Raw genomic sequence first — 26,014 nt, 5'->3', positions numbered from 1 at the left:
GGCCGACGCTCTGGTTAAGTCAGTTTTAATGTCAAGCCTAGGGCTCCTTCAACTATATCCAAGTTCCACATTCTGCAGAATAAATCTATTTCTTCTCATCTTGCCATAATAATATGCCCTACTACCCTGAAAAAGCAAATTAAGCCAAATTATCTTGCTTGGATAAAAAAAGAAGAGCTTTTACTTACCTTAAGAAGGTCTACCACAGTCTCAGCAAATCCCACCACATACATAGCAACAGCCACTGCGTTGGCAAAAGCAAAGATCAAGCCTATAGACCCACCGAACTCTGGCCCTAAGCTCCTGGAGATGAGATAGTAGGCCCCACCTGAAACAGAAACAACACGCTTTACATGAGGAACCACTAAGGGATTTAGTTTATTTATTTTATAAGGGATTTAGTTTATATGGCAAAATAATTCTGAACATCTGAGAACATGTAAAATATTAATTGTTCTAATAAAAAGATTATATTTTCTTAATAATTTTAGGAATCTGTGTCACCTTAATGAATAGCTTAAACCTTCCTTGCACTTTGTATATTATCTACAATAGAGTTATCCTGACTCAGTAAAATCCAACTTAGTGAAACCTAATTAAACACAAATGTTACAAACAAGAGTACAGCAAACTTTACCAAAAGTGCTTTGTCTTTTATAAAATTTCATTGGAAAGTTCAAATCAATAATGCAACTGAAGTAAAATTTTATATCTGAAATTTCCAAAAACAGGCAGGCTAGGCAGAAAATGAAGTAGGTGAAGTTATTCTAACTCCCTTTCTGTTATAATTTTCTGGGTACATATTTGCTGTGTGAAAAAGGTATCTGTATAGTTCTGTGTATCATCCACTCCATAAATCATACTTGTGTTTCTTTTTAATGTTTTTAGTTCCAGAAGGCATGATTATTGCCAAATACCTCTATGTATATGGAGGCGACAAATGGGAAGAAAGGTAGGGAGGGCTTGGAACAATTATTTCTCCCTTGGACCTTGAAAAGGTAGCTCTATATATGGCTGTGTACTTCTGTGCACATGAAATACTGAGCTGGATTAGCTAACTGCTTAGAGAGTACTAAGAGTTGTCAGTGAAGCCCTAGCTGATTTGGCTCAGTGGATAGAGCATCGGCCTGCGAACTGAAAGTTCCCAGGTTCGATTCCGGTCAAGGGCACATGCTTAGGTTGTGGGCTTAATCCCCAGTAGGGGACTTGCAGGAGGCAGCCGATCCATGATTCTCATCATGGATGTTTCTATCTCTCTCTCCCTCTCCCTTCCTCTCTGAAATCAATAAAAATATATTTTTTTAAAAAAAGAGTTGTCAGTGAAGGTAAAAAAGATTAGATGTTGAGAGGCCTGGATAACTTGATATTATCACAGACCATAGTAAATTAATAACTTCCTATACTGAGCTTGTCTTAGAGGTAGACAGAATAGGTAGGGAAATGACATTGAACAAACGTATCTAAAAATGAAACAAATTATCTTTACTGAAAATGAATTTCCTCCACTATAGTCACTCCTGTGGGTTAAGGGGTCAAAGTCATCTCTGAAAATGTAACCTATTATCTAAGTGGGGCAAATCCCCATTATTTCCTTTGTCCATATTACATTAAATAATTTGGCTAGCCAGTTACTTAGGCTTGGTCAAAGTGAAAGCCTCACAGAAATTATAAGAGGAGGTATGTTGTGGGTAGCAAGGTATTTTAGAAGCTCTTGGGTGGGGAGACTTGGGTAAGATACCCAAAGAGAAACCCTGAGGAACCAAAGCAGAATGGAAGGGGGAAGAAAGAAGTTAGGACATTGATCAACTTTAGGCACTTCATTTTCTGTTTAGGCCTGCTTGTTCCTGGATAATTTGAAAGAAACTCTTTGTTTTGTTTGTTTTTCTCTTTAAAGATCTTCTCATGGCTGTTGGACACTGGAAGCATAGTGTTGGGGTGAACTCTGAGGACAGAGTGGGATGTTTCAGCACTGACAGCTGGGCCACTGGAGAAGACCCATGCTGAGGGAACCTGGGAGAGAGCCAACAGGGCTTGTCCAAGGCACAAAAATGCCTTCTTTCCAGACACCTGGTCAGGTCACTCTCTACTTTATAAACATGTTCAATCACTGGAAATGGGTTGAAAAAAATTTTTTTTCTGGAGATCTCTTAATATTAGTTGAGAAGAACATTGTCTTACTCCTTACATTTTGGGTTATTTTGTCTTATTTTAAGGCTTTGGAGACTAACTATCAATATAAAATTTTTACTTCCAACATTAAATCAACTCTAGATGTTACTACATAACCAAGCTTGCAGTCATAAGTAAATGAATCGGCTTACCTCCTCTTACTACTCCATTTGTGCAAATGGCAGACATAGAAATACCTGTGAGTGTTGTCACTACCACACTCAGGCCAATGATGATGACTCCAAGACCTGCAAAATCCCCCAAGAAAAGTGTTTGGCTCCAGTACTTCAAGAAGTCCCCAGTACGTCAGGAGGCAGCAGTCTGCCTCTTGTCACAGAAGGTTCAGTCTCCCCATGAGAAACCTGAAATGTTCTAAAGAATCCCACTCCACGAAGGTCTAGGAAACACCTGAAATGTACTAAACTTTAAAATTGAAGCCATGTCCAGGAATGATTTTCCAAGAAACACCAGGAAGAGGAGTGCAGACTAGCCTGAAAAATAAAATATTTGAGCAAGGAAGTTGAGCATCTGGAAACTGGGACCTGCAATGTGCCAGAGAGTCCATTAGAAAAGAGACCACAGCTGGCCAGAGTGGGCCAGGTCTATACTCACAGTACCTCATATTTTCTTCAGCATCCAGATCATCCAAAGAGTTAGCCAGGCTTCGGGAACATCGGGCTACTTTCTTGTTCCATAAAAAAAGGTATATAAAAAGTTTTGCCTACCCGTAGTAAGTGATGAGAGCATTAGATATCTTAGAAAGTTTACCTCCACGCACAAACCCGTTAGTTGCTATTGCAGAAGTTGACAACCCAGTAATAGAGGTTACCATGGTGGAAAGAAGAATTATGAGAACTCCAAGACCTGTTAGCAATGAAAGATAAAAGATAGCACATTTTACTTTTCTTCCTTGGATTCCGTATTGCCACAAACTATACTGCCTTTTGTTTAAGTCTTCATGTCCAAGCCTTGGGCCACAACGGAGTTCCTTTGTGCTAAAGAGAAACTGGTTTGCCTGGCATACAGATCAAGTCAGAGAACTGCTCATTACGATGAAGGATGGTTTCCAAAAGTAAACACAATCTAAACTGCAGCCCTGGAAAGGAAACGTTGACTTGTGCTGATGTCCTGGGAGAGAAACTACCCTGGCTGTGGAAAGAGAAAACATGACATTTGACCTTCTCTCTTGCTTGAGAGGAATGAATGAGAGAGTTGGGGGTTGACAAAGGTTAAATCCTTCCCCATTCTTCTTGCATCTCTCTTGCCTGAGGAGGGGTTGGGGGGAAAACTTGGATTACCTTTAAAAACACTCCAGAAAGGTCAGTGGTGAACTATTTGAGCCTGTGTTGCCTTTACCTTACAAATGATCATGCGGGTCACAAGTTTAATTACCTCCTCTGACATATCCATTTGTGGCAATAGCAGAGGTGGATAAACCTGTGATAGCAGTCACTGTCACGGCTAAGCCGATGATAATCACACCAAGACCTCAGTTGAGAGAGGAAAAATAAAGGCAATTAATTGGTGGAACAATCCATTAGGTCATTTGCATAAAAACCAGCAGGGTAATCACCAAAGGACCACTTTTGAGTTAACAAGGTGGCCTAACAATTGCCACAGAGTAAGTGCTCAGTTCTAAAGTTTTCTGTCAATAGTAGTACAGATCCTACAAACTCAAGAGCTAAGATGTGGAGTATGAAATTGAACACAATGAAGCAACTATGACTGGTCAAAATTTAACATGAACCTCACTGATGATGATGATGAAGTTCTAAACACATTTATACACATAGTAATTGGCCTATACAATACCAAGCTGTTAATATAACTAAAGAGTAAATGTTCATATTTCCAGGTAACTATCTTTTTATGTACATTTGGTTGTGTGGGAGTGGGAAATTAGATACAATCTAACAAATTGTTCATCTGGCAGATAAGTAATATGGAAAGAACCAAATTGAACTACTTTCACGCACTGGCTATGTGACTTCTGACAAGTTAATAATTTTCTGAGCCAAAATGGCAGTGAAATGAGAAAGAATGCATGTGTGAAGTGGCCAGCATTGTGCATAGAACACAGTCCACCATCAGTGGCATTGCTTTGTGATCTGATCCACAATAGCCATAATAGCTATTGTTTATTAAAAGCCTACTCTCTATCCAGCTATGTGTTAGATAACATGAGAAATACAAAGAACAAATAAAATGAAGAAAGCTGCCCTCCAGGATCTTATGGTACAGAAGTCAATGATTAAGAGAGGGAGAGCGTGGTAAACCAGAATTCAAAGGAAGGCAAGGGTGCCCTCCGCTAAGGATTATTTTGAGCTAAAGGTAGTTGAAAAGAAGCAGATACTTCCCTCTATTTGCCTAAACACAGGACATAAATTTGTAAAGGTGCCAGAGACAAGTCTAGACCATTATCAGCTGGAATTGGTACCAGAGGAACATAAGCTTATCTTCTACTAGTTCCTCCATATATTTGCCTTCCCACAGTTTGCCACCCTCCGTAAGTGTTGGCAGGCTCTCTAGTTCCAAGGATAATTAGAAGGGTAATCAGCCAAGAGAGGTTGTGATCTCTCTGGACGTTCCCCCAGGAGATATGGAAGTCTAGGGAGATTAAGGGAAGAAACGGGAACATCCAGGCTCGAGCATAGGTCTCTAGGCTATTTTACAGGTGCAGTAGGAAGAGGCTAACTATGGGTAAAACATGCAAACTTGGACCATATTGCTTTGGCACCTGTACATTCTTAAGTGTGGTGTTCTAAGAAATTGTTGCACTAAATTTTTTTACATCTATTGCAGGGATCCTGGGGTGAGCATCGCCTCTTCATCACTATGTAGCCTCAGTTCTTTGTACCTCTAAAAGTGATTTCTTTTGACCTTTTGCACATCATTTTGCTCTTGACTTTGTTTTGAGTAAGTTTGACCAAATGTTTAGCTCACCCCAACAACTATACAGAACCATATAGTTTGCATTTCAGGGCATTAAACCTACTCTGATTTTATTTCCCTACCCCAATTTTCCCCTTGCCTCTATTTTCCCAACAATTCTTAATTTATCCTTTGGTATTGCATACATTTCTGTAAATCATATGAAATCCTGAAATAAATTTTATTCATTTAAACAGTGGAGGGATTTGTTTATCTCTCACAAACAGAAAATCCCAGGCTAAAAAGTAAGGTAGGGAACATTTAGTTCATAGTTTTCTCAAAGTACAGTCATCTAATCACCTACTCCAGAAAATGCCTGGGGCACCTATTAAAAATGCCCATACTGAGTTTGATCTTTCAAAGTGAATCCCTGGATTCTACAGTTTTTAAAAATATATATTTTATTGATTTTTTTTACAGAGAGGAAGGGAGAGAGATAGAGAGTTAGAAACATCGATGAGAGAGAAATATCGGATCAGCTTCCTCCTGCACACCCCCTACTGGGGATGTGCCTGCAACCAAGGTACACACCCTTGACCGGAATCGAACCTGGGACCTTTCAGTCAGCAGGCCGATGCTCTATCCACTGAGCCAAACCGGTCAGGGCGATTCTACAGTTTTATAACTTAACATCCCAGGTAATTTTTATGCACCCCACAGTCTGAAAACTATTGCACTATCCTCAGCCTGTCTCAATTGGTGTCTTGCTATTCAGCAAGGTTCTTTAACATTTATCTTCAAAGAATTGATTGGGAAACCATTAGTCCAGCTCCCCAACTTTTAGATGACAAAATGACCCTCACAGAGTATAAATTACTTGCTTCTGGTCATACCTGCTTTTCACACCCTTCTTCCCTGCTTGATGTTAAGTTTACGGGAAACTATCTGGCCCCAGCCACAGTCTCCAAGGCAGAGAAGACCAAGGAGATGGCATTATTGGCTCATTCTACCATTTGCTTTCCTGGACAAGACAGCCAACACTCGTGACTCCAGAATGGTTACCTAAGGGCTACAGTTAGTTACTTCTGGCTCCAGCTTTCTTCTGGCTTTGTTCCCAGGGTCTGGGCTTAGTGTATTCAGGTTTCTTCTCCAAGCTATCCCCAGAGCAGAAAGAAACTATTTGTATTGTCTCTTTTCTTACCTAATAAAAGGGATTCAAATGGGACTTAATGAACTCATTTAGCTTTAAGTTTAGAGCAAAGGCCAGTAAAACTGAGTAAGGGTAGTAATAAGTTTCTACTACTCACTAAAGTCTATTCTCTGAGAATTAAAAGAAAGGGCAGTGTGAAACTTATTTTAACAGCCATTTAGGTAGAACTCTATCTCTTCTAAAGTAGGATTGAACTGTGTAAGTAAAAGGTCTTTATTAAAACAAGACTGATGTCTGAAAGCAAAATAAGCAGTTTAGCAGAAGATAGGATTCTTCCTATTTTACAGTGTTGCAATAAACATGAAACTGGATTGACTGTGAAGAGTAATGTAAGATCTGATTAAAGTTCAGATTATAGCCCAAACATATGGATGTTAAATAAATTGCATTAAAAAGAATTACTTTTGCCCTTGGCTATGCCCACACCTCCAAACAAAGTAATGATTCTTGATGATCTCAATAAGTTACTAAACTGCCCTTAGAAACCTAATTTTGCATGAAACCCTGGAGCAAAAACTTGGCGATATTAAGATGCAGATTTTCCATGGAACAGCATATACTTATTTGGGACCCTGAGGCTGTAAGCATTCATTTGACACGCATCATAAAGCCAGCAAGCAGCCCTTTGTCAGGAACCCAGCCGTTGCCAAACATGAAACATGGAAAAACTATGGGAACAGGTTCCAGTTTTTCAATTTACAACCCAGCCCTTTCTTTTTTCCGAGTTAGTCTTCTGATGATTCTGAATGTGTTTTGAGGAACAAAGGTGTTAAATGATGATCAAGTACCTTTTGAATGAGAAGTGAGATACATTCTGGAATAGTATCTGAAAGCATATCCAAATGTCTGTGTTCTTGATACTAATGATTTATAAGTCTTCCCTAAGAGTGAATCCATAATGTATTTTCCATATATAGAGTAGCACACCATTATCAATTTTTATCACATTAAAACAGGAACTTTGATAAAATTCAAATACATTTTTATATAAATTTTATTAATATACTTTCAATAAAAAGATTTGCCACAGGAAATAATACTTTAAATAGAATATAATATTTAAACATTAAATAATCACTCATAATAATTTCAACCACATTCATTTTCCATTTAGAAAAATTAGCAAGAGTTATATATATGATCTCAGTTGTTTTATCTGTCACTGTATGCTTCCATCTGGCAATACTTTATTAACCTTTGTTTTCTTACTGCTGATATCTGAAATGAACAGAATTATTTTCTTTGGAAAATGTTCAACAATTCAGCATTTTTATTAGTCAGGTCACATTTTCACTTGTTTTCCTCAAGTTATTTTTACTTAGTGAAGTTTTGCCAATAATCATAAGGGGGATACTCTGATAAATGTCAGTATGTCACAAATATGAATATTATTATTTAATATGAATGTGTGTCTATATACCTGTACACCTAAAACTCTATGAAAATGTAGAAATATTTCCTTGAGCATTTATCTGGTTGGCAAACTGGAAAATTCCAATCTCCCAGGAGTTAATGCTTTACCTTTCCTCTCTGACAAACAAGTCTAAGAGGCAAAGCAAGAGTACAAATGCTCTTCTGTGACCTTCATCTCCCATTCAGCATTAATGGTGAACACAAACTGCTCATTGAACTTAAAATTGACATAAAAAATTATATAAGAGAGGGGAAACATGCTTACCGATTCCAGCTTCTCCAACAATCCAGGAGAGGCGAATGAAGAGCATGACACCCCAGATGTTCAGCATGCACCTTACCTGCGGATGGAAGGATGTTGAAAGGGACATGAGAAGTGATAGTGCGGCAAACCAGGTCTTTGTAATCCTGGTGTTCAGGCCTTGTTAACAGTCTACTAGAACATTGAATGGATCATTCTCATTTGTAAACAGAGGAGCTTTCTCACCAGCACACCTTTCACCCATCCAAACTTCACAGCACCGGATTTATCATCTTCTTCTTTGTTTTCATCTTGTTCATCTCCAGGCATCCCATCACCGTTAGCAACCCTGTCAGTTGAACCTGGGGCAACTGCCACATTCTGCATTTTTACAGAGAGCAAAAACACAGTATACGGTCAACAAACACACATCTCCATAAAAATTTCAGAGCAAATCAAAACAATGGACATAAACTCTTAGACAAAAAAAAAATAATTCTAGATATTTTAAGATAATTAATTTCTGCCCTGGGAAGCTGAAGGCACTAAGACTACCGGTGAGCAATCTGGGCAGTTCTTCTACTGGTGAGAATATTACCTTTCAGGAAAATGACAGAACACAAAAGGAACAAAAGAGAGAAGAAAGGATGCAATAAAAGGAGGAAGGTCTATCAAGAGTGAATGAGGGTCTTTAAGAAGACTTGGTAAGAGGACCTGAAAGTTAACCTTCCTTACTAAAACAGAGTACCTGGCCTTCCTTCCATTATTCTCTCTGGGATTCATTTTATTCATCTAAAATAATAATGATGAAACTTCTCTACTCATGTCAGAGTATCTTTAAGAAGATTCAATGAATGCAGACACATTTTTTCTTTTTAAGAAAAAGGTTTAAAGGCATCGTATGGCTACAAGAATGCTATTTCTGTAGGGAAAATTTCTTTTCAATGAAATATGCCTTTGCCTGAGAACTGTGGGCTGTGCTATTAGTATTGTACAGAAGGAGAGAAGTCTCACAATTAGAAAGATTGGCTGAGTGTGAAGTAAGACGTAGTATAAAAAAGCTTAAAATCGTTATTTTATTTTTAATTTTATTTTTCCTATGGCCTAACTTTGAAAAAGACCTTCCTCTGAATTCATTGGGGGAGGTGGTAGCTCTGTTTCTTTCAAGAACAACTCCCTAATTTCTCTTTAGGTATGACTTTTATTAACTTCAGAAGCATCCACTTAATTTAGCCTATCTGGCACCTACCTGACTCTGTAATAGTTAAACTATACCCCATTGTGCTTCCCAAAATCAATCTTTCCCAGTAAGGGTTTTGAGACCATTAGGGAAGTCTTTTAATTCAGCACTTAATTATCATTATTAAAGAACAACTTTATTTGTTTAAACGTTTTAAATTTATTTAAGCCTAGAATGATATGTTCTGACATTACCAACTAAGAGGTCTTGAACAAAGGTATCCCTCACCCCCTAAAATGGAACTGGCATGAAATAAATATTCCATATTAATTATAAGAACCTTATTTGGGGGCCATGGGAATTCTTTCCCTCGCCATGCTCAGGGATTCTTGATGCTTGAGCTTTGGTGTACCATTAGCCTACACACTGTAAACTGGCTCTAATTTAGGCTGTTTATTCAAAATGAGTTTGACTTCTTGTCTCCTTCTTCCAGCATATTTTTTTTACTTCTCTATGTAAGTGAGGATATTTCCCAATTTTGTTCTCGCATAAGACTTTTTTTTCATGATGCTAATGTGACACTTGGGTAGCTAATGTAATATAGTACAATAAGAGTCATTGTATGTCAACTAAACTGAAAAGAAGATGGTGCTGTTGGTTACTTCTCCTCAATGACAACTATGGGCCTTATACATCAGGCTATTGATAAACAGTATTGAATCCCTAAAGGGGACTTGAAGGTCACCCGATATCTATCACTTAGGAGCAGACAACTTAGTTCCTCATCCGTTCTTGCTTCCTATTTCTTTTCTCTTCCTTCCCTATTGGGTATTCCCTTTCTCACGCTTTCCTTTGTACAGGCCACATTTCAAAAGGGAGAGGAAAGGAATAAATCCCAAACCAGATTATTTTATTTAATGACATCATTGGAGGGGAAAGGTTGAATGAAGAAGGATACAAATTAATAGTTAAAATTTAGTTATGAATTACCTGGAGTATATATCTTAAACATCCTTAAATCCCTATTTGCACAGATAATTGAAAGTCGACAGCAAATATTTACATCAATGTAAGATATGGATAAACGAAGTCCATGGAAGTAGAGGCTGAACTAGCAGGGCAGAACTTGGTGCTGTATTCCAGCCACAAATGCAAGTCATGCATGTAATTCACAATTTTTCAGTAGTTAATTTTTAAAAAGTAAAAATAAATTAGTAAAATAACATGGGTTCAGATATGGATCCTTAAATTTTAAAAATATACTTAATTTCTGCAGAATATCATATTTCTAATACTTGAAATGTAAATATTTGTTAACAGCTGTGGAACCCCACACAGTAGATGGGTGAAACAGTTGAGGTTGTTCTCCAGTCAATTAAAATTTCAACTTCTCTCTGAAAGGATTCTACAAACATAAGGCAGCTGAGTGGGTCAAATGTAACTTTCATTTTCTACAATTGGAAAATCAATGAGAACAGGGAATTGAAAAATGTGTTAAAATGTCCATGACAGTTGAAGAGATTATTTAGTTAGGAGATTCATTTATTGACTTAATTTGAGAAAAAAAACTTTGAAAGTTGTCAATAATCTAGTTAATCAAGATCCCATGGACAGATTAAGAAGTACAAATTGCCAATTATAAAAATAGTCATGGCGATATAAAGTACAGCATGAGGACTATAGTCAATAACATTGTAATAACTATATATAGTGTCAGATGGGTGATCACTTCATAAGGTGTATAAATGTCTGAGCACTATGTTGTACACTGAAACTAATATAATACTGTATGTCAACTATAATTGGAAAATAAATTAATTTTTAAAATTGTTATCTAAATGTTAATATGCTTTGGAAAAAAAGATCCCATGGCCAGCCCATCAGCAGTTACTCATTCAGGGAGAAGGCAATTTCCTTTTCCTGGATTAATTGGGGATCCCATGAGACAAAGCCTTAATCACTTGCTTTACAAAGGCAGTCTTGGGAATAAAACCCATGTTTTATGATTAAACCTGAACTTGAGGGTCTGGCCCAGGAAATTGCTTTGCTCTCTGATGAACTCTGAGGGTAACTATGACCCTTAGAACTGGATTAATGAGAATACCAATGGCTGTAAAAAATCTTACAAAGTAGGTTAAAGGATGAATAGAATATTAATATTTCCTCTTAAATGAACATATATTTCTGATTGATGCCCTTCTAGTCACGTTTAATAGTTCTTCAACTTATCTCTCTATATAAAGCAAAAAGAATCTTCTACAGGACATGTCAGGGAAATCTCATATATGGAAATTAGTAAGGCAATAATTTTCTCAACTATTCCTAAATGAAGTCAATGTAGGATGTATAACCCTCCCTTAAGTAAATATGTTCAACCTGCTAAAGTTTCAAAATTTTAAATATATTTATACCTTAGAGGGGGAAAAATCCTTCAATGTATATATTTCTTCTATTGACTTTAATGGTCTGATAGTAAATTTATAAGTACAGAATCTATTTCCATTGCTCATTCCCAAAGTTGAGAAATTGCTGCACCATATAAATTAGAAGACTTGGAATACAGTTTGGGCTATGCAATTAATTCAGGGTGTGTCCCCCCAGCGAGTTACTTAACCTTTCCTGGATATGGCAAATGAGGATACATCCACTGGGTTTTCTGAAAATCTTACTTTGAAGTAGTTTACTTGAAGGCAAATCCATTTTTCTATGTTTGCCATTTTCCTGTTCTGACATGGCAAAGCAAAACTTGGTTTCTCTTCTTAATAAATGCCTTGTTTGCAAGCCCAAACAGCAATGATGATAAAGTACTGAACAGGACTTTGGGGGAGGGTTTGTGGGTGCTTGGTGGCTGTGGCAAGCAGACTCCTGGCTTCTGCATGTTCTTGGGACCAACATCTCAAAGACTAATAAAAGTTTTATGCTTGCTGCCTGGAACCAGTTTTTTCCCTTCATTCTTGAAGTTAATTTGTTTGTTCACACTCCATTACCATAAATGATGACCCACAACCTTTATAAATGCATTTTAAATTGCATAGCTTTAGGGAATGATTATTTATTTACTAAGAGTTTTTACCTGTGCCTTAAGTATTCAGAGAAGTTAAAATAAAGCGCATTAAAAAGAAAGACCATTTGATAACAAACTTTGTTCTGCTAATACTAATAAAGTAGTAAAGCTTCAACTGTACACAGATTAAGGGGTAAATGAAAAAATTGACATATTTATTCTTTAAGTTCTAACTAGATATGTTTTCAAGTTTTTAGCCTTTAATCTTGCGATAGTAGAAACTTTATACCATCATTGAGAAGTAGTTTCATAAATATTTAGGCCTACATGATATCCTCCTCATTATTTTAAAATATTTTTTATTATTGAAATATTTAAACATATGCAATGATAAGGAGAATAATATATCTCATGTACCTATCATTCAGCTTCCACAATTATCAACATATGTCCAATATCATCCCCCCTAGACCCGTGGTCGGCAAACTGCAGCTCGCGAACCACATGCGGCTCTTTGGCCCCTTGAGTGTGGCTCTTCCACAAAATACCACGGCCTGGGCGAGTCTATTTTGAAGAAGTGGCATTAGAAGAAGTTTAAGTTTAAAAAATTTGGCTCTCAAAAGAAATTTCAATCGTTGTACTGTTGATATTTGGCTCTGTTGACTAATGAGTTTGCCGACCACTGCCCCAGACCTCTCAGACTGCTGTCACTGGATTGTTTTAAAACTAATTCCTAAGGACCAGATAATTCCTAAGGTTCATTTCAGAATTAAAACAGCAACAACATGATTCTAATCACATTTGTATATCATAATAAACAATATTATTATGTTATTATGTTTGTACATTTCTAGCCCTTTGTGATAAAGGGGAATATTTTAAATTGTGAAAATAAACAAAACAAAACAGAAACAGACTCATAGATACAGAGAACAAATTGATGATTGCTAGATGGGAGGGTGTGGAGGATGGTGAAAAAGGCAAATGGTATTAAGAAGTACAGACTGCCAGTTATAAAGTTAGTCATGGGGATGTAATATGATTATATATATATATATATATATATATATATATATATATATAGATATAGATAGTCAATAATATCGTAATAACTGTAAGGTAATATCCTGGTGATCAACCATAAGGTATATAAATATCTAATCACTATGTTATAGACTTGAAGCTAATGTGATATTGTTAACTATAAATAAAAATAAATTTTAAAAAAGGAAATAAAAAGGGTTTTTTATTGTTCTAAAAGTTACTATAGACTATGCCTCTAACTCATACCAATGGAACAATTTATAGTCACAGTATTTTTACTACATCTGAAAAACACATGGCTCACACACAAATGGACTTACATTTTTGATAACTTGGGCCAACATAGAGCTACATGTGATAAACCATAATAAACTAGAATAAGAAAATGAAATGAAATGATTCTTAGTATTTTCTAAGTATATTTGAAGGGAACTCCTACTCTACTCACCATCTATCACTGAACAATTTATAATGGAAAATTAATCTTTTTTGTTTGTTTGTTCCCATAGAGTATTTTAATAGTAAGAGCTCCCAGGTATGGCCTTTGGTACTACAAACTCGACAGGTATTAGAATGAGCCCTTATTTGCAGTTTAACTCCAACAAATATTTTAGGGGTAGCTTCTGGTCATCCCTCGCCTTTAAGGCATTTATTACCTCAATTTTAATGTCTATTTTATTTGCTTGGCGATATTTCTAATAGCCCCAATTTGAATGCTAAAACTCCAAATTTGAACTTTTAAACACTTTAGAAAAAGTTTTTTTTTATGGGGAATGCATTTGTACATTTTGTTTGTCCTTTTACAGAAGATAAGCATTTCTACATTGACTTCTGTGGTTTAATGCTTAACTTGACTACATATCCTTTATTTCTAGCCATAGCAATGCCATTTGACTTATAAAATTTTAAAATCTCTTTAACTCGCTTTATACAGAAGCTCTTATAAATAAATGGCTAATAAATGCTTTTAATGGTGACAATGAAAATTGAGATCTGCAATTAATTCTGTAGGGGAAGCAACATAATGTCTTGGCACAGTCCCCAAAATAAGAAGGAATTGGGGTCTCCTGCTCAACCCATCATGACTGAGGTGTGATTTCTTCTTTGTGCCCAAGTTCCACCGAATTTCATTGCCATGGAATGAGCCGAGGCAAAGGACTATGGGAGAGTAGGCTAGGATGAAATATGTAATAAAGAGCATTGGCTCTGCAGTCATGTAGGCATGGGTTCAACTTATCAGCCATGTGACCTTTAAAATAAAAATAAATTTTAAAAAAGGAAGTAAGAGGGGTTTTTGACCTTGGAAGTTTTGAGTTCTCTAAGTCATTGTTTTCTAAGGTCCATAGGATTTTATAACACTTTCACCAGCTATAAAATAAAAATAATAGTAGTACCTAACTTGAAGAGTTGTTATAAGGATTGAATGAGAATTTGTCAAATGTGAGCATTCTGCTTGATATATAAAAATTCTTAGTAAAAAGTTTATTATATATCAGAGTCACACTTAATGCTTTTATTCATAAATTTATTTTAGTTGCTAACAATCTGACTCATATATGAAGTCATTCTATTGACTTTGTTTAGAATCAGTTTCTAAACAGTTGGTTTCCTTAAGAATAATATTTTTATTTTTATAATATTTTATATATTTCATAGACAATTTATTTCAATGACATGAGAACAGTGATTTTGATGGAAAGGCTGTGTATTTTCCTGATTCCTTTGTAATTATGTTTTTTTCTGAAATGCTAACAATGGTAGTTAGTAAGGCTGAAAAGGAGTTCCATGAAGAGATGGCCATAAGTATTACGGTGGATACTAAAAGTGGGATTGTTTTTACAAAGTAAAAATACTAAATTAACCTTTGCTAGATGTATAATATAATGATCATTATGAATGTTTTGATATGGGAAGATCTCCAAAGTATATTTTTTAGTGAAAACAACGGAGTCCAAGAGAATGTGTAAAATATGTCCTAATAAATGTTTTAAAAAAAGAATATGGACAGAAAATTATATATATATATTAGTATAGGCATAAAAATTTCAGGATTTATAAGAAACTCTCAGTAATGATTCCCTTGAAGAGAATAACTAAATTTACATTAGATAAGGGATAGTTCATTACATATATTTAGTACTTGTTAAATATTAGATCGGTGTATATTTTACTTTTTAAATAAAAAATTTAAATTAGCTAGTAGCTAGTATAAAAATTACCATAGTCGTTATCAACATTTTTTGAGTTTCTATCCATTGGAGGCAATATGCTAGACTTTGTGTGCATATAAACATTAGTATTCACAAGCATCTTGCAAGATCAGCTGAAGTTATGTAGCTTGTACAATACTGTAGAGCAAGTAAGGGATACAGGACTCTTTTTTCCTGCTTTTAATTAGAGTTTTTATAAATCCTTAATTCATAATCACCAGTATAGGCATTTAACTCTTTACTATACAGAAAATAAAAAATATTTCTTCAACTATGATTGCAAATCATTGGCCTATCAAATTCTGTCAATATCTACTCCTACTAGAATTTCACTTAAGATTGATACTTAAAACAAGATCTTTCAAACTTATTTTTTATTTTATCGATTAGGACAAACTTGTATTTTTTTTTTCTGACTTGGGAATTATAACCACAACTAGCACAAAATCCAATTGGTTTCTGACTAAATATGTTTTGCCATTTAGTATAAATGTACCATTCTTAAGTGGCTTTTTAAAGTAATATAATAATGGATACAAAAAGATCACCAAACAAGTAATATGTCAATTACTTTCCACTTTTAAATTAAGTAAACGCTATCACTTACAATGTTTTTGTGTATAAAGATCTGTGACATATCTGAGTATTATATAACGTTTACTCTAGTTGTGATTTGAGAAACTACCATAAAAAATGTCAAGGACCACAAGGAGGTGGCAGTAGAGTTACATTACATTACATTGCAAATCTTCATCTTTTATTTGGGGGTGTGGGGTAGAGGAAAGCCTGGGAATAGTAGCAGCAAATTCACTGGGAAGGAGAGAGGTGAACTGAAGAAGGCACTGCTAATGTCTTGCAATCAAAGGATATCACAGGGTAGAACACATGGGGAGGCAGACTTGTCCCTACAACTTCGGTGACACTACAATGATCCTGGCTACAGGAATGTGCCCACTGTAGCTGCTGTGGTTGTATTTGAATTCTGCTCCCAAGTGGCTCTGTGGATACTTGTGTATGATTTAATCAAAATGAAGTACCTTAGATAAGTAAGGGTCAAGTCCATACAAAGAGTAACTTATTGCTGTACTAATTCAGAATGATTAGTCAGGGCATGGGGCCTAAACCTAACTTTTAATTTATTTAATTTGCCATTCCTTTGTAGCTGAGAAAAAAAAAAAAAAAGCTTTGAGTCAAAGTTAAGTCCTCAGTCTCATTTTATCTTTCCAAAAAGAATATGATAACCCAGCTATCACATCTGTCAAATGCAGCTATTGCATTTCTACTGAATCAGGTGGTCTTTTTTAACAACGTCGTTCCCTCTGAGTTATTCTTCCTGTGTATAAAGATTTACATGTTACGGCTTTAGAAATTGTAAATAAGCTACTCTTTTCTCTCCAGAATTCCAGTCCTAAAAAATGGTGAGTTTACTCCATTTCCTTTTTAATAGAGTTAAAATTTATTTTCTTTTATTGTAAGTTGGGGAAGGGGGTGAATGAGAATATTTAAATTTTGATCACAATTTTATGAAGGAGCAGCTTTAAAAATTATCTTGTAGAGTGTGGTGGAATGGGATTTCAGGTCTTTTTAAAGAGGACTTTGGCTCATTTTACTACTTCAGAATAAATTGAAATTTCTTTATAATGCCCTAAATTTCTCTTTCTACCCCTCCCACATCTTGGAAACCCCTTGTACACTCTTTTCTCAGCCTTCTTTTCCCTCTTTCCTCTCCCTTTTTTCTCTTCTCCTCTCTTCTTCCTCAAATAGAAAAGGAAAATGACACCTCGGTCTGATTTCAAATTGCCCTCTTCTCAAAAATCTTCTGGGGGAGTTGTCATTTTGTATGACATTGCCACATTGCTAACTCCTCTTGACTTAGCATTAATATCTCAGAGAATCTAAATCATATTCCTATAAAGAAAACAGCCACATAACAAAGTGTTGCAGATATAGTACACAGAACAAGTCAGGTTTGGTGGGGAGAGGAGGCTCTGTCTCCTTTCACCTCCTCACCGCCCCCAACCCTCCCCCCCCCCCCACCCCCCTGGCCCCACCACCAAATCACTCAGTCTCTGGTTGTAGAACCCAGAGTCAGGGACCTTATACAATCACGGGAAACAAGTTTTGGAGATGGGTTTCCTTGGAAAAAGAAGGATGAGCAGAAACTAAAAGGAACTTTTCACCTTTATTAGCATCTTTCATGAGATCAGCATTCCTAGAATCCCAGAGTAGGTGATCATTTAATTAAAGAAAATTGTTGAACGAATGAATGAATATGAAAGAAATTGTTCCAACCAATTTTTTCCCTCATCTCAACACTTGGGCAAGAGTAAACTATATTTGGATATGTGACAGTTAATTCTTCTTCTTAGCAAGTGATTATATCCACAAAGAATGATATTCATTCCCAAATGTGTTCCAGAAGAACAGGAAGATAAAGTGCATCAACATATCTTAGAGCAGGTTATGGAAGAAGAAATGAACGAAGCTTACACATGATTTGCTACAAGATTAGAAAAAGTGCTGCCTTATGTTTCTGGCAGATTTGGGAACTGTGGCTATATTCCTTAAATAATAAAAAGTTTAGCCACATCTGCTGCTTCTGTACTTAAATTTAATTTAGTTACTTTTATATGTTTAAGTGCACTCGGGAGCCTCAGGCAAAGCTTTGAAGAGGAAGGGATAACATGCTGAATCTTATAAATCTCTGCTGTCTCTTTAAAGAATATGGAAAATACCCATGTGCACTAAAGGCTGGTACCACAGAATTAACTACAGCAAGCACCAGGGATCTATATATATTTTTTTTACAACTGTTGTAGAAGCATTCATCCTAAGGTGAAATCAGCTTAGTATTCAGTTTGACATGTTTAACCAAGTGTGAATCGAGTAGACTACAATTGTAAACAAGCCAGGACATATTGCCTAACTTTCAGAGTCAATTCTCTAGTTTTCTTTCCTCAGTCAGCAAACATCTGTGAAACACTTTTGTGTATTTTCTGCTTATTGGGAACGAGGGACAGCCGTGTAAGTGAGATGGACAGTTTGGAATAGACCTCGTCATTGGACGCTTCTACATTCCTAGAGCTACTGAAGAACAGGAAATCGCCTGAAGGAGGAAGGGAGGATACCTGCTTGTTCTCTTAAACTTACCTTTGCAAGTTGCTCGTGAATTTCAAGCAGGCTGGGTCGATTGGCCTTGGGCCCACTGAGGCTGCCGGTGTTGCGATAGTACTCGATCTTGGGGACAGCATCCATGGTGTTGTGGCCAAAGGTTTGTAGGTAGTATGTGTTTGTGTGAGAATCATAAACATGAAAACTAGTATCTGTCTTAGTAGTTTCTCCATTTTGGAGGAAATTGTCATAGCACTCCTGTTTCCCAGGCCTAAAGCTGATTCTGAATCTGGTCTGGGCTTCATCCCCAAAAGAGGTTTCCTCATAATGTGGAGGGTCGCTGTTATCCGCTGCCGCACTGCTCTCATGGCCCTCATTTATGACATTAACTTGAAAGCGATTGGTATTACTGGGCGCTGAGTCCAGAAATACGTTGGAAGAATTGTTCAGTGACATCTTCCAACTAGATTTTTTTTTTTTGGAGGTGGGGACTCAGCTATTTACTTTATTGCTTTTTTAAAAAATTTATATATTTCCTCCTCAAAATAAACACTAATGTGTTTACATTAGGGAGCTCCTGGCTTTTGTTAGCTCAATAAGTAGATTCTTGATGTATTTCCTATTCAGTCTTCACATTATTCTTCAAAGCTGTCAATGAAAAAGAAAATTAAACTTGGTTCAAGTAATAGAAATATATTTAAGTAGGAATGGGGGTGTGAGGAAACTGTTGTTTCACAAGACATATCTTTTTGAGTTAATTTCATTAAAAAGTGCCTGTCCAGGAACCTTGATCACCTGAGTAATTAAATCCCATGATAAGTAACTGGGGATTTAGCAAACCGAGTTTCCAATAGAGTCATTAAACTGTTACCTGTGTTTGTAGTGATTGCTTAGACTCTGTGCAGTTGGATTCAATAAGAAAAGATATAACTACTATTTAGTACAGTAAGAGCTGATGAGAACATTCTTAGCCTGAAACAGTTCATCGACAGTACTAAATGTTGAAACTGCAAGGTATTTTTTGATTGATATCTATATAATTAAGTGATAAGTAAAATTTAAAAATATTTAATCTTCTAAAAGTATATTCTTGGTAGATTTAAAAAAAATATGTCCTGTCAAGACGATGTCCCTCTAAATGATGAGCTTTTTCACTTGCCTTCAAAATGTTTGATTTGCTCAAAAATTTGTCTGTTTTACAAATGCTATTATAAAGTCTTTAAAATAACACATGATTAATCAGGGTAAGGACATCAATCACAGTCCTCAGAAAAGTCGTGTTCGATATTTAGGTTAAACAACCATGCTTCTCTGATTCCCCTTAATTAAATATTCTGAATCTTCATTGAGAAGCTTATATGTGACTTTTAGATAAGCAGAGTATTGACTCATTTTCAAAATCCACAGTATAACCCCATCTTAGCGCATTCTTTCTTTAGAATAATATCCTTTTATTTATACCTTAACATTTGTCTTTTCCAAGAAAGTTTTAGAAAGATAAATACAAAACCTTGTCTTTCTCCTGAAATTAATAAAACTATTTATTTGAATTTAAAAAATTTCAACTTCAACTTTCAAGTAACCTGTCCTGGGGAAATCCTAAGCGACTCTGTTGTCTCTTCAGTTTTTATGGAATATCCCACTTCTCTTTATAGTCCTTGATATCCTCGCCCTTACTCCACTCCTCAGAATCTACTTTATGCATAATATTAAGTGGCATTTACCCTGCCCAGAAATGTTTAACTCACCACCAGGAGCCTTTTCTCAGGAAGCCTAACTTGCTTCAGCATCACCCAGGCATATATGGGGCACTTAGCTTTCAGCTCAGAATCTTAGCCTTCTTCTTATTGGTTAGAATCTTCCTTGAAAGAGATGACTGAGCAATGATTGGCCTGGAATAATTACAGTAGGTCCCGCCCAGTCATTAGCCCTGAGGAACCGTAAGTACTACATCAAATAGTAACTACTAGTAAACCATTAATCTTTTTAGGTAGAAAGTAAAATAAAGTTTCTTTAATTCATAAGGGGAGTTGTGTTACTCAACAGCAATTATCCAACAAAATACGAGCAGTGCTTTAGTTGTTTGGAACTAAATAAATTCAATCCCATCTTCTTATTTCACATGATTCTTAGTGACCTCCTAGTGTTTGGCATGTGCAGAAAATGTAGTCCTCCAGAGATAATTTCTATACTTTGTAACTAGAAAATGCTATTTGAGATTATTTTATCTTGCTTATCATACCTATTACTTTGACTCTTCTCTTCCTGGGAAGTGAGCAGATTGAGAGTACAGTCGATGATTTATTGCAAATATTCCTATGCAGTAGGAAAACAATTTCCAGAAGAAATCAAACTGTAGGTAAGTTTCCCAGTGGCACTGCTAAATGACCTTTTTGTCTCCCTTTGGGAAACATTTTATCAAACTCGGATTTTGAGTGTTGTAGAGGGAGAGGTTTGGCTCACATCTGGGAGGTGGTAATTATTAAGACAGCACAAACAATTCCTCCCTGCAGGTTCTGTCATGGTTTTCAGTTGCGAAGATTGAATGAGTCCTCCTGGTGTTTTATCCGAAACTATGCAAGTGAGTTCCAGTTGCCTGAGCAGCATGGCTGTGGTGTGATACAGGGAGTGAGAGCAAGTCTCTGGAGTCAGAATGCTCCCTTCCCATCCTGACCCTGCCACTTCCTACCTGTGTGATCTCCGGCAAGTTCCTCAGTCTCTTTCTGCCTTTATTTTCTCATCTGTAAAACGCAGTTGTGGATAATAGTGCTACCGACCTTGTTGTGGAGTTATTGTGAGGAATAAATGAGTCAATTTGTGTTTATACTTAGCGTTCGCTTTTACTATTTTGGCAATATTTTCATTTGGTGACTTTTACTTAGCCACATCCAAGATTCTGGGGTGAATCATTAGAGAGTGAGATAGATCCTATGCCTACTAAAATAGGGAGAAACAGATGCCAGACTGTATAAAGGGGACTAGAGGTACCTAAGTAAAGCCCCTTACATGCTCTTAGTCAGGTGTCATGCTAACCAGTCAGGCTAATATATGAGGCTGTACATTATATAGAGACAGAATTGCAAGTATGTACCTATAACTCCTTCTGCTCTCAAAATGCCGCTGGGACAAGGAATTTATCTGCTTTACAAAGAGTTCTGACTCCCCAAATAGAAGGTAGTTGGGCATAGGAATTAGTCACATTTCAGATTCAGCTAGATGGGGCTGGTTATTTAAATCAGTTGAGATGAGGCTGAAACCGAAAACAAGTCCTGTTCACTGGCCTTGGACAGGCTGTGGACTTACTTGCAGTTACTTCTGCCCCCTCCAGTCTCCTTTCCTTCAAATGTTCCCCCAATACCTGCCCCTTTCAGGAGCCAACCTATTTCTCTCTTTCTTGTTTTCTTGGGGGGATGGAGTACAATGGACACTTATTTATTATATTCCGTGTCCCAGATATGGTGCTAGGCAGGTCTTTTGTTGTTTGCTTTTGCATTTTTACTGTGGTAAAATACACTTCACATAAAATTTACTGCCTTAATCATCTTTAAGTACACAGTTCAGTGATATTAAATACATTCACATTGTCGTGAGACCATCACCACCATCCATCCCCATAACTCTTTTCATCTGGCAAAAAAAAACCCTATATACCTATTAAACAATAACTCCCTATTCTCCCCCACCCCCATTTCCCATTCTGTTTTTTTTTAATGATTTTTGAGTACTTTACTAATAAGCACCTCATATAAGTGGAATCACACAGTATTTTCCTTTCTGTAAATGGCTTATCTCACTTCGTATAATGTTCGTAGGCATATTGCAGAATTCCCTTCCTTTTCAAGGCTAAATAATATTCTATTGTATATATTTACCCAAATTACTTACCCTTCATCCTTTGATGGACACTTGGGTTGTTTCTATTTCTTAGCTATTGTGAATAATGCTGCTATAAATATGGGTGTACAAATATCTTTTGGAGACTCTGTTTTAAATTTCTTGGTCAAAGACCTGAGCAGTAACCGTATTTGTAAGATCTGTAGAAGTATGAGGACAGTGTTGGAGTGCAGCAGAGTATTTCCAAACAAGGATTCTGACATTAGATTGCCCAAGTTCAATTTCTAACACAACCATTCCCTAGCTTGGTGATCTTGGGAAGTTAGTCTCTCTCAACTTCAGTTTCCTACCTGTAAAATTGAGATAATAAAGTGAAAATAGTAATACTGAACTCAAAGGATTGATAAAAGTACCAAATCACATAATAAATGGAAAATACCTAATTTAGTATTAACTCAGTAAATATAAGTCATTCTTTAATATATATATATATATATATATATATATATATATATATATATATGTTGATTGATTTCAGAGAGGAAGAGAGAGAGCGAGAGAGAGATAGAAACCTCAATGATGAGAGAGAATCATTGATCGGCTGTCTCCTGCATGCCTCCCCACTGGGGAATGAGACCATAACTCGGGCATGTGCCCTTGACTGGAATCAAACCCGGGACCCTTGAGTCAGCAGGCTGACACTCTATCCACTGAGCCAAACCAGCTAGGGCTATAAGTTATTCTTTTTTTTGGTATGTTTGGCAGTGTTGTATTCTCAAGTGATACAAATATTTTTATATTTATTTATCTCCTGCTATTCCTCCATTCATTGATTATCAAGAATCAGATTTTTATAGTTGGAAAAGATTTTGGAATTATAAAATTCTATATTTTCACATATCAAATGAAGAGAATGAAGACTGGAATTGCAAGTATGAGACAGAATTTTATAAATTTTGTTTATAAAATACACTAAATAATTTACACTAAACCATTGCTTTTTAAGGTTTGGGAACCTTTATTAATATGACCAGTGAGGATAATAAATAATGATAGAAAGGTATGTTTAAACTGGGTTTTATGGTTCTCAAATTCCTTTCACATTCATCGTGTCACTTAGTTCTCTCAGCATTCCTACAGAATGGGCTTCTTTATCCTTGTTTTGCAGATGTTGAAAAGAAGTCTGCTTTAGGTAAATATCTAGGTCATAAAGCTTGTTTTGGGGTGGGCCAATATTAGAAATCATATATCTGAGTTTAAGCTCCTAAACTAAATTTTTTTTCATAACATCTTAAGTCCTCATTCATCTCAGATGTCTGGGTCGCCAGACATGTTTGTAGAGTTCATAGTACACCAGGATTGAAAGGGACATTAAGCATCCTCTAGTTAGCCTCCGCACTGAAGTCCACTGAGATTAGATGACTTAGCCCACTCGCACAGCTGAAGTGGTAGCAGGGCAGAGACTGGACTGCTTGTTCCTGGACAAGTGCTCTTTCCACTAGGTCATGCTGGAAACTCCCTTTTTTGTGCTGTTGATAAAAGGAGAGAAGGATATTCTCAAGATCCATCCATGTTGCCCCAAATGGCAGTATTTCATCTTTTCTTAGGACTGTAGTATTCCATGGTCTATATGTACCATATCATGCTAAGAGAAATAAATCGGACAGAAGAAGTCAAGCACCATATGATTTCCCTCATATGTGGGATATAAACTGAAATCAACAATGGACAAACAAGACAAACAAACAAACAAAAACTCATAGACACAGACAACAGTACAGTGGTTACCAGTGAGAAAAGAGGGTGGGGAGGAAGTGAAGAGGAAAGGGGTCAAGTGTATGGTGATGGAAGAAGATTTGACTTTGGGTGTTGGGCACACATGTATCCTAAAATTGCACACTTGAACTCTATTTAATTGCATTAGCCAATGTCACCCCAATAAATTTAATTTAAAAGGGGCAAGGAGGAGGAGGAAGTATCAGTTTGAAGCAGGTCTGGTCTGGATCTCAAGCTCAGGGGTTTTATTGTAGGAGATTCCAGAAGGAGAATAATTAGAAGGGTCAGGACACTGTGATAATTGGAGGTCTTCAGGGCCTGTGGCTATTTGTAGGTTTGTGTATTAGTTTTGTGAATTTTTTTTTCCAACCGTGAATATTTTTGACCAATGGCTATTACTAGGAAAATCATATTCGATTTATCCTTGGGACCAGGGGTCCCTTATGTTTAAGACACCTGATTCTCTAATGTTAAGTGGGCTGGAGTTGGGAGTGTGGAGAGGGTGTCATGGCATTGAAGAGGGGCAGAAGCAGGAAGCCTCTAGCAGAGTTCATTTGCATAAAAAGAAAGCAGGGATTTAAGGCTGATGTTTGAGATAAGAATAAAGATGGTATATATGGTTGAAGGATCCTTCTACTCTATTCATTAGACATCTCAGTATTAGGGGATAGAGGAAAGTGAGGAAACCCAACGATGGTTTATCATTTACACAGCAAGGTGGATAAATTAACCATGCATGTTTATTGAATTTAGTGAATGAAATGAGTCTCTCTCCAGCAGCACACTCAAGGTAATTACAATTGTATTCACCACGTGTCCCAAGAGCACAACACTAAAAACCAGGAAGCTGGAACAGTCATGCAAGTGCATATTCAAATGTCCCTTTATCAAACTCTTCAACTTCATCTTCCCATGTAGAGGAAGGCATGCTACTATACGGGTCTAACAGGATTTTGAAGCATCTGATAATAAGAAGTCCCAAGAAAATACACAAAATCCCAACAAAAGCAAAGCCAGTTTTTTGCTCCAAAGTCAATGAGAAAGCTGATACTTCGTTGACACTCATCTTAGCTGAAGAGTTGCCACAGTAGGAACTACTCATTATTCACTGTCACATCGTTGTGGCTCTTGAGAATTCCAGCTGGAGTCACCTCTTGGCCTAGATACAAAATTGAAATCAGTTTAGTTTTATCAATGTGTGATATTGAGCAGGTAATTGTTTTATAAAATCTGGCATTTTTCAAGCCCTCTTGACTTAACTCACAAGACATTTGAAAACATCATTAGATATGAATCAGGATCAAATTAGCATTGGAGATGCTGCTTCTATTGTAGCAATTACAGAACTGCCTTTGTGGACACATAAAACTGTAGCTCTATATGCTCAATATAAAACCAAGTATGGCCCTAGCTGGCTCCAAAGGGTCGCTAGTTCGATTCCCAGTCAGGGCACAAAGCTGGAGTGTGGGCTTCATTCAGTAGGGGGCATGCAGGAAGCAGCCCATCGATGTTTCTCTCTCTCTCTCTCTCTCTCTCTCTCTCTCTCTCTCTCTCTCTCTCTTTCTCTCTCTCTTCCTCGTCTCTCTCTTCCCCTCCATTTTCATTACTCTTTCTCTAAAATCAATAAAAACATATTTTTAAAAAATCAAGTATGAAGGTAAATATTCAAATAATTAATCTTAAAAGCTTTTAATCAAAAGCATTGTGAGGTAAAATCTCTGCTTCTTTGACCCGGATTGTCATCTATTTTTTGCATGTGTAGATACAACCACATATAATTATAGAGTGTGAGCTGGTCACGTTCTCTAAGGTCCATGTTACAAGGCCTATCTCTAGTGCCATTTTGTCTGATACAGATACTGATCTTTTTTTTTTATTTATTGACTTCAGAGAGAGGAAGTGAGAGGAAGAGAGAGATAAAAAGAAATATCAATGATGAAGGAGAATCATT

General features: G+C 36.5%; 2 protein-coding genes across 4 annotated transcripts in view; both read right to left on the bottom strand.

Moving 5' to 3' along the window:
* Positions 1-18,909, bottom strand: part of SLC12A1 (solute carrier family 12 member 1) — a gene marked incomplete at both ends in the record, with an annotated part of 83,747 nt that extends 64,838 nt beyond the window's left edge. The window contains 5 exons of one of the 3 annotated variants that reach the window (XM_079769324.1): positions 189-328; positions 3,562-3,657; positions 7,929-8,004; positions 8,151-8,285; positions 18,493-18,909. In XM_079769324.1, the coding sequence (XP_079625450.1) occupies positions 189-328; positions 3,562-3,657; positions 7,929-8,004; positions 8,151-8,285; positions 18,493-18,909 (864 nt within the window). Of the gene's footprint in view, positions 1-188; positions 329-2,321; positions 2,418-2,937; positions 3,034-3,561; positions 3,658-7,928; positions 8,005-8,150; positions 8,286-18,492 lie in introns of all 3 variants that reach the window. The other 2 variants (XM_079769322.1, XM_079769323.1) reach the window with 2 other exon arrangements.
* Positions 18,910-24,919: 6,010 nt separating this feature from the next.
* Positions 24,920-25,165, bottom strand: CTXN2 (cortexin 2; the record flags this gene model as incomplete). Its single annotated transcript, XM_079767659.1, has 1 exon — positions 24,920-25,165. The coding sequence occupies one exon, from the start codon at positions 25,163-25,165 to the stop codon at positions 24,920-24,922; it is 246 nt and encodes an 81-aa protein (XP_079623785.1).
* Between the last annotated feature and the right edge of the window lie 849 nt (positions 25,166-26,014).

Source organism: Cnephaeus nilssonii (genome assembly GCF_951640355.1).
Source record: "Cnephaeus nilssonii genome assembly, chromosome: 4".
NCBI classification, from domain to species: Eukaryota; Metazoa; Chordata; class Mammalia; order Chiroptera; family Vespertilionidae; genus Cnephaeus; species Cnephaeus nilssonii.
This window is presented reverse-complemented; position numbering and strand designations above follow the sequence as displayed.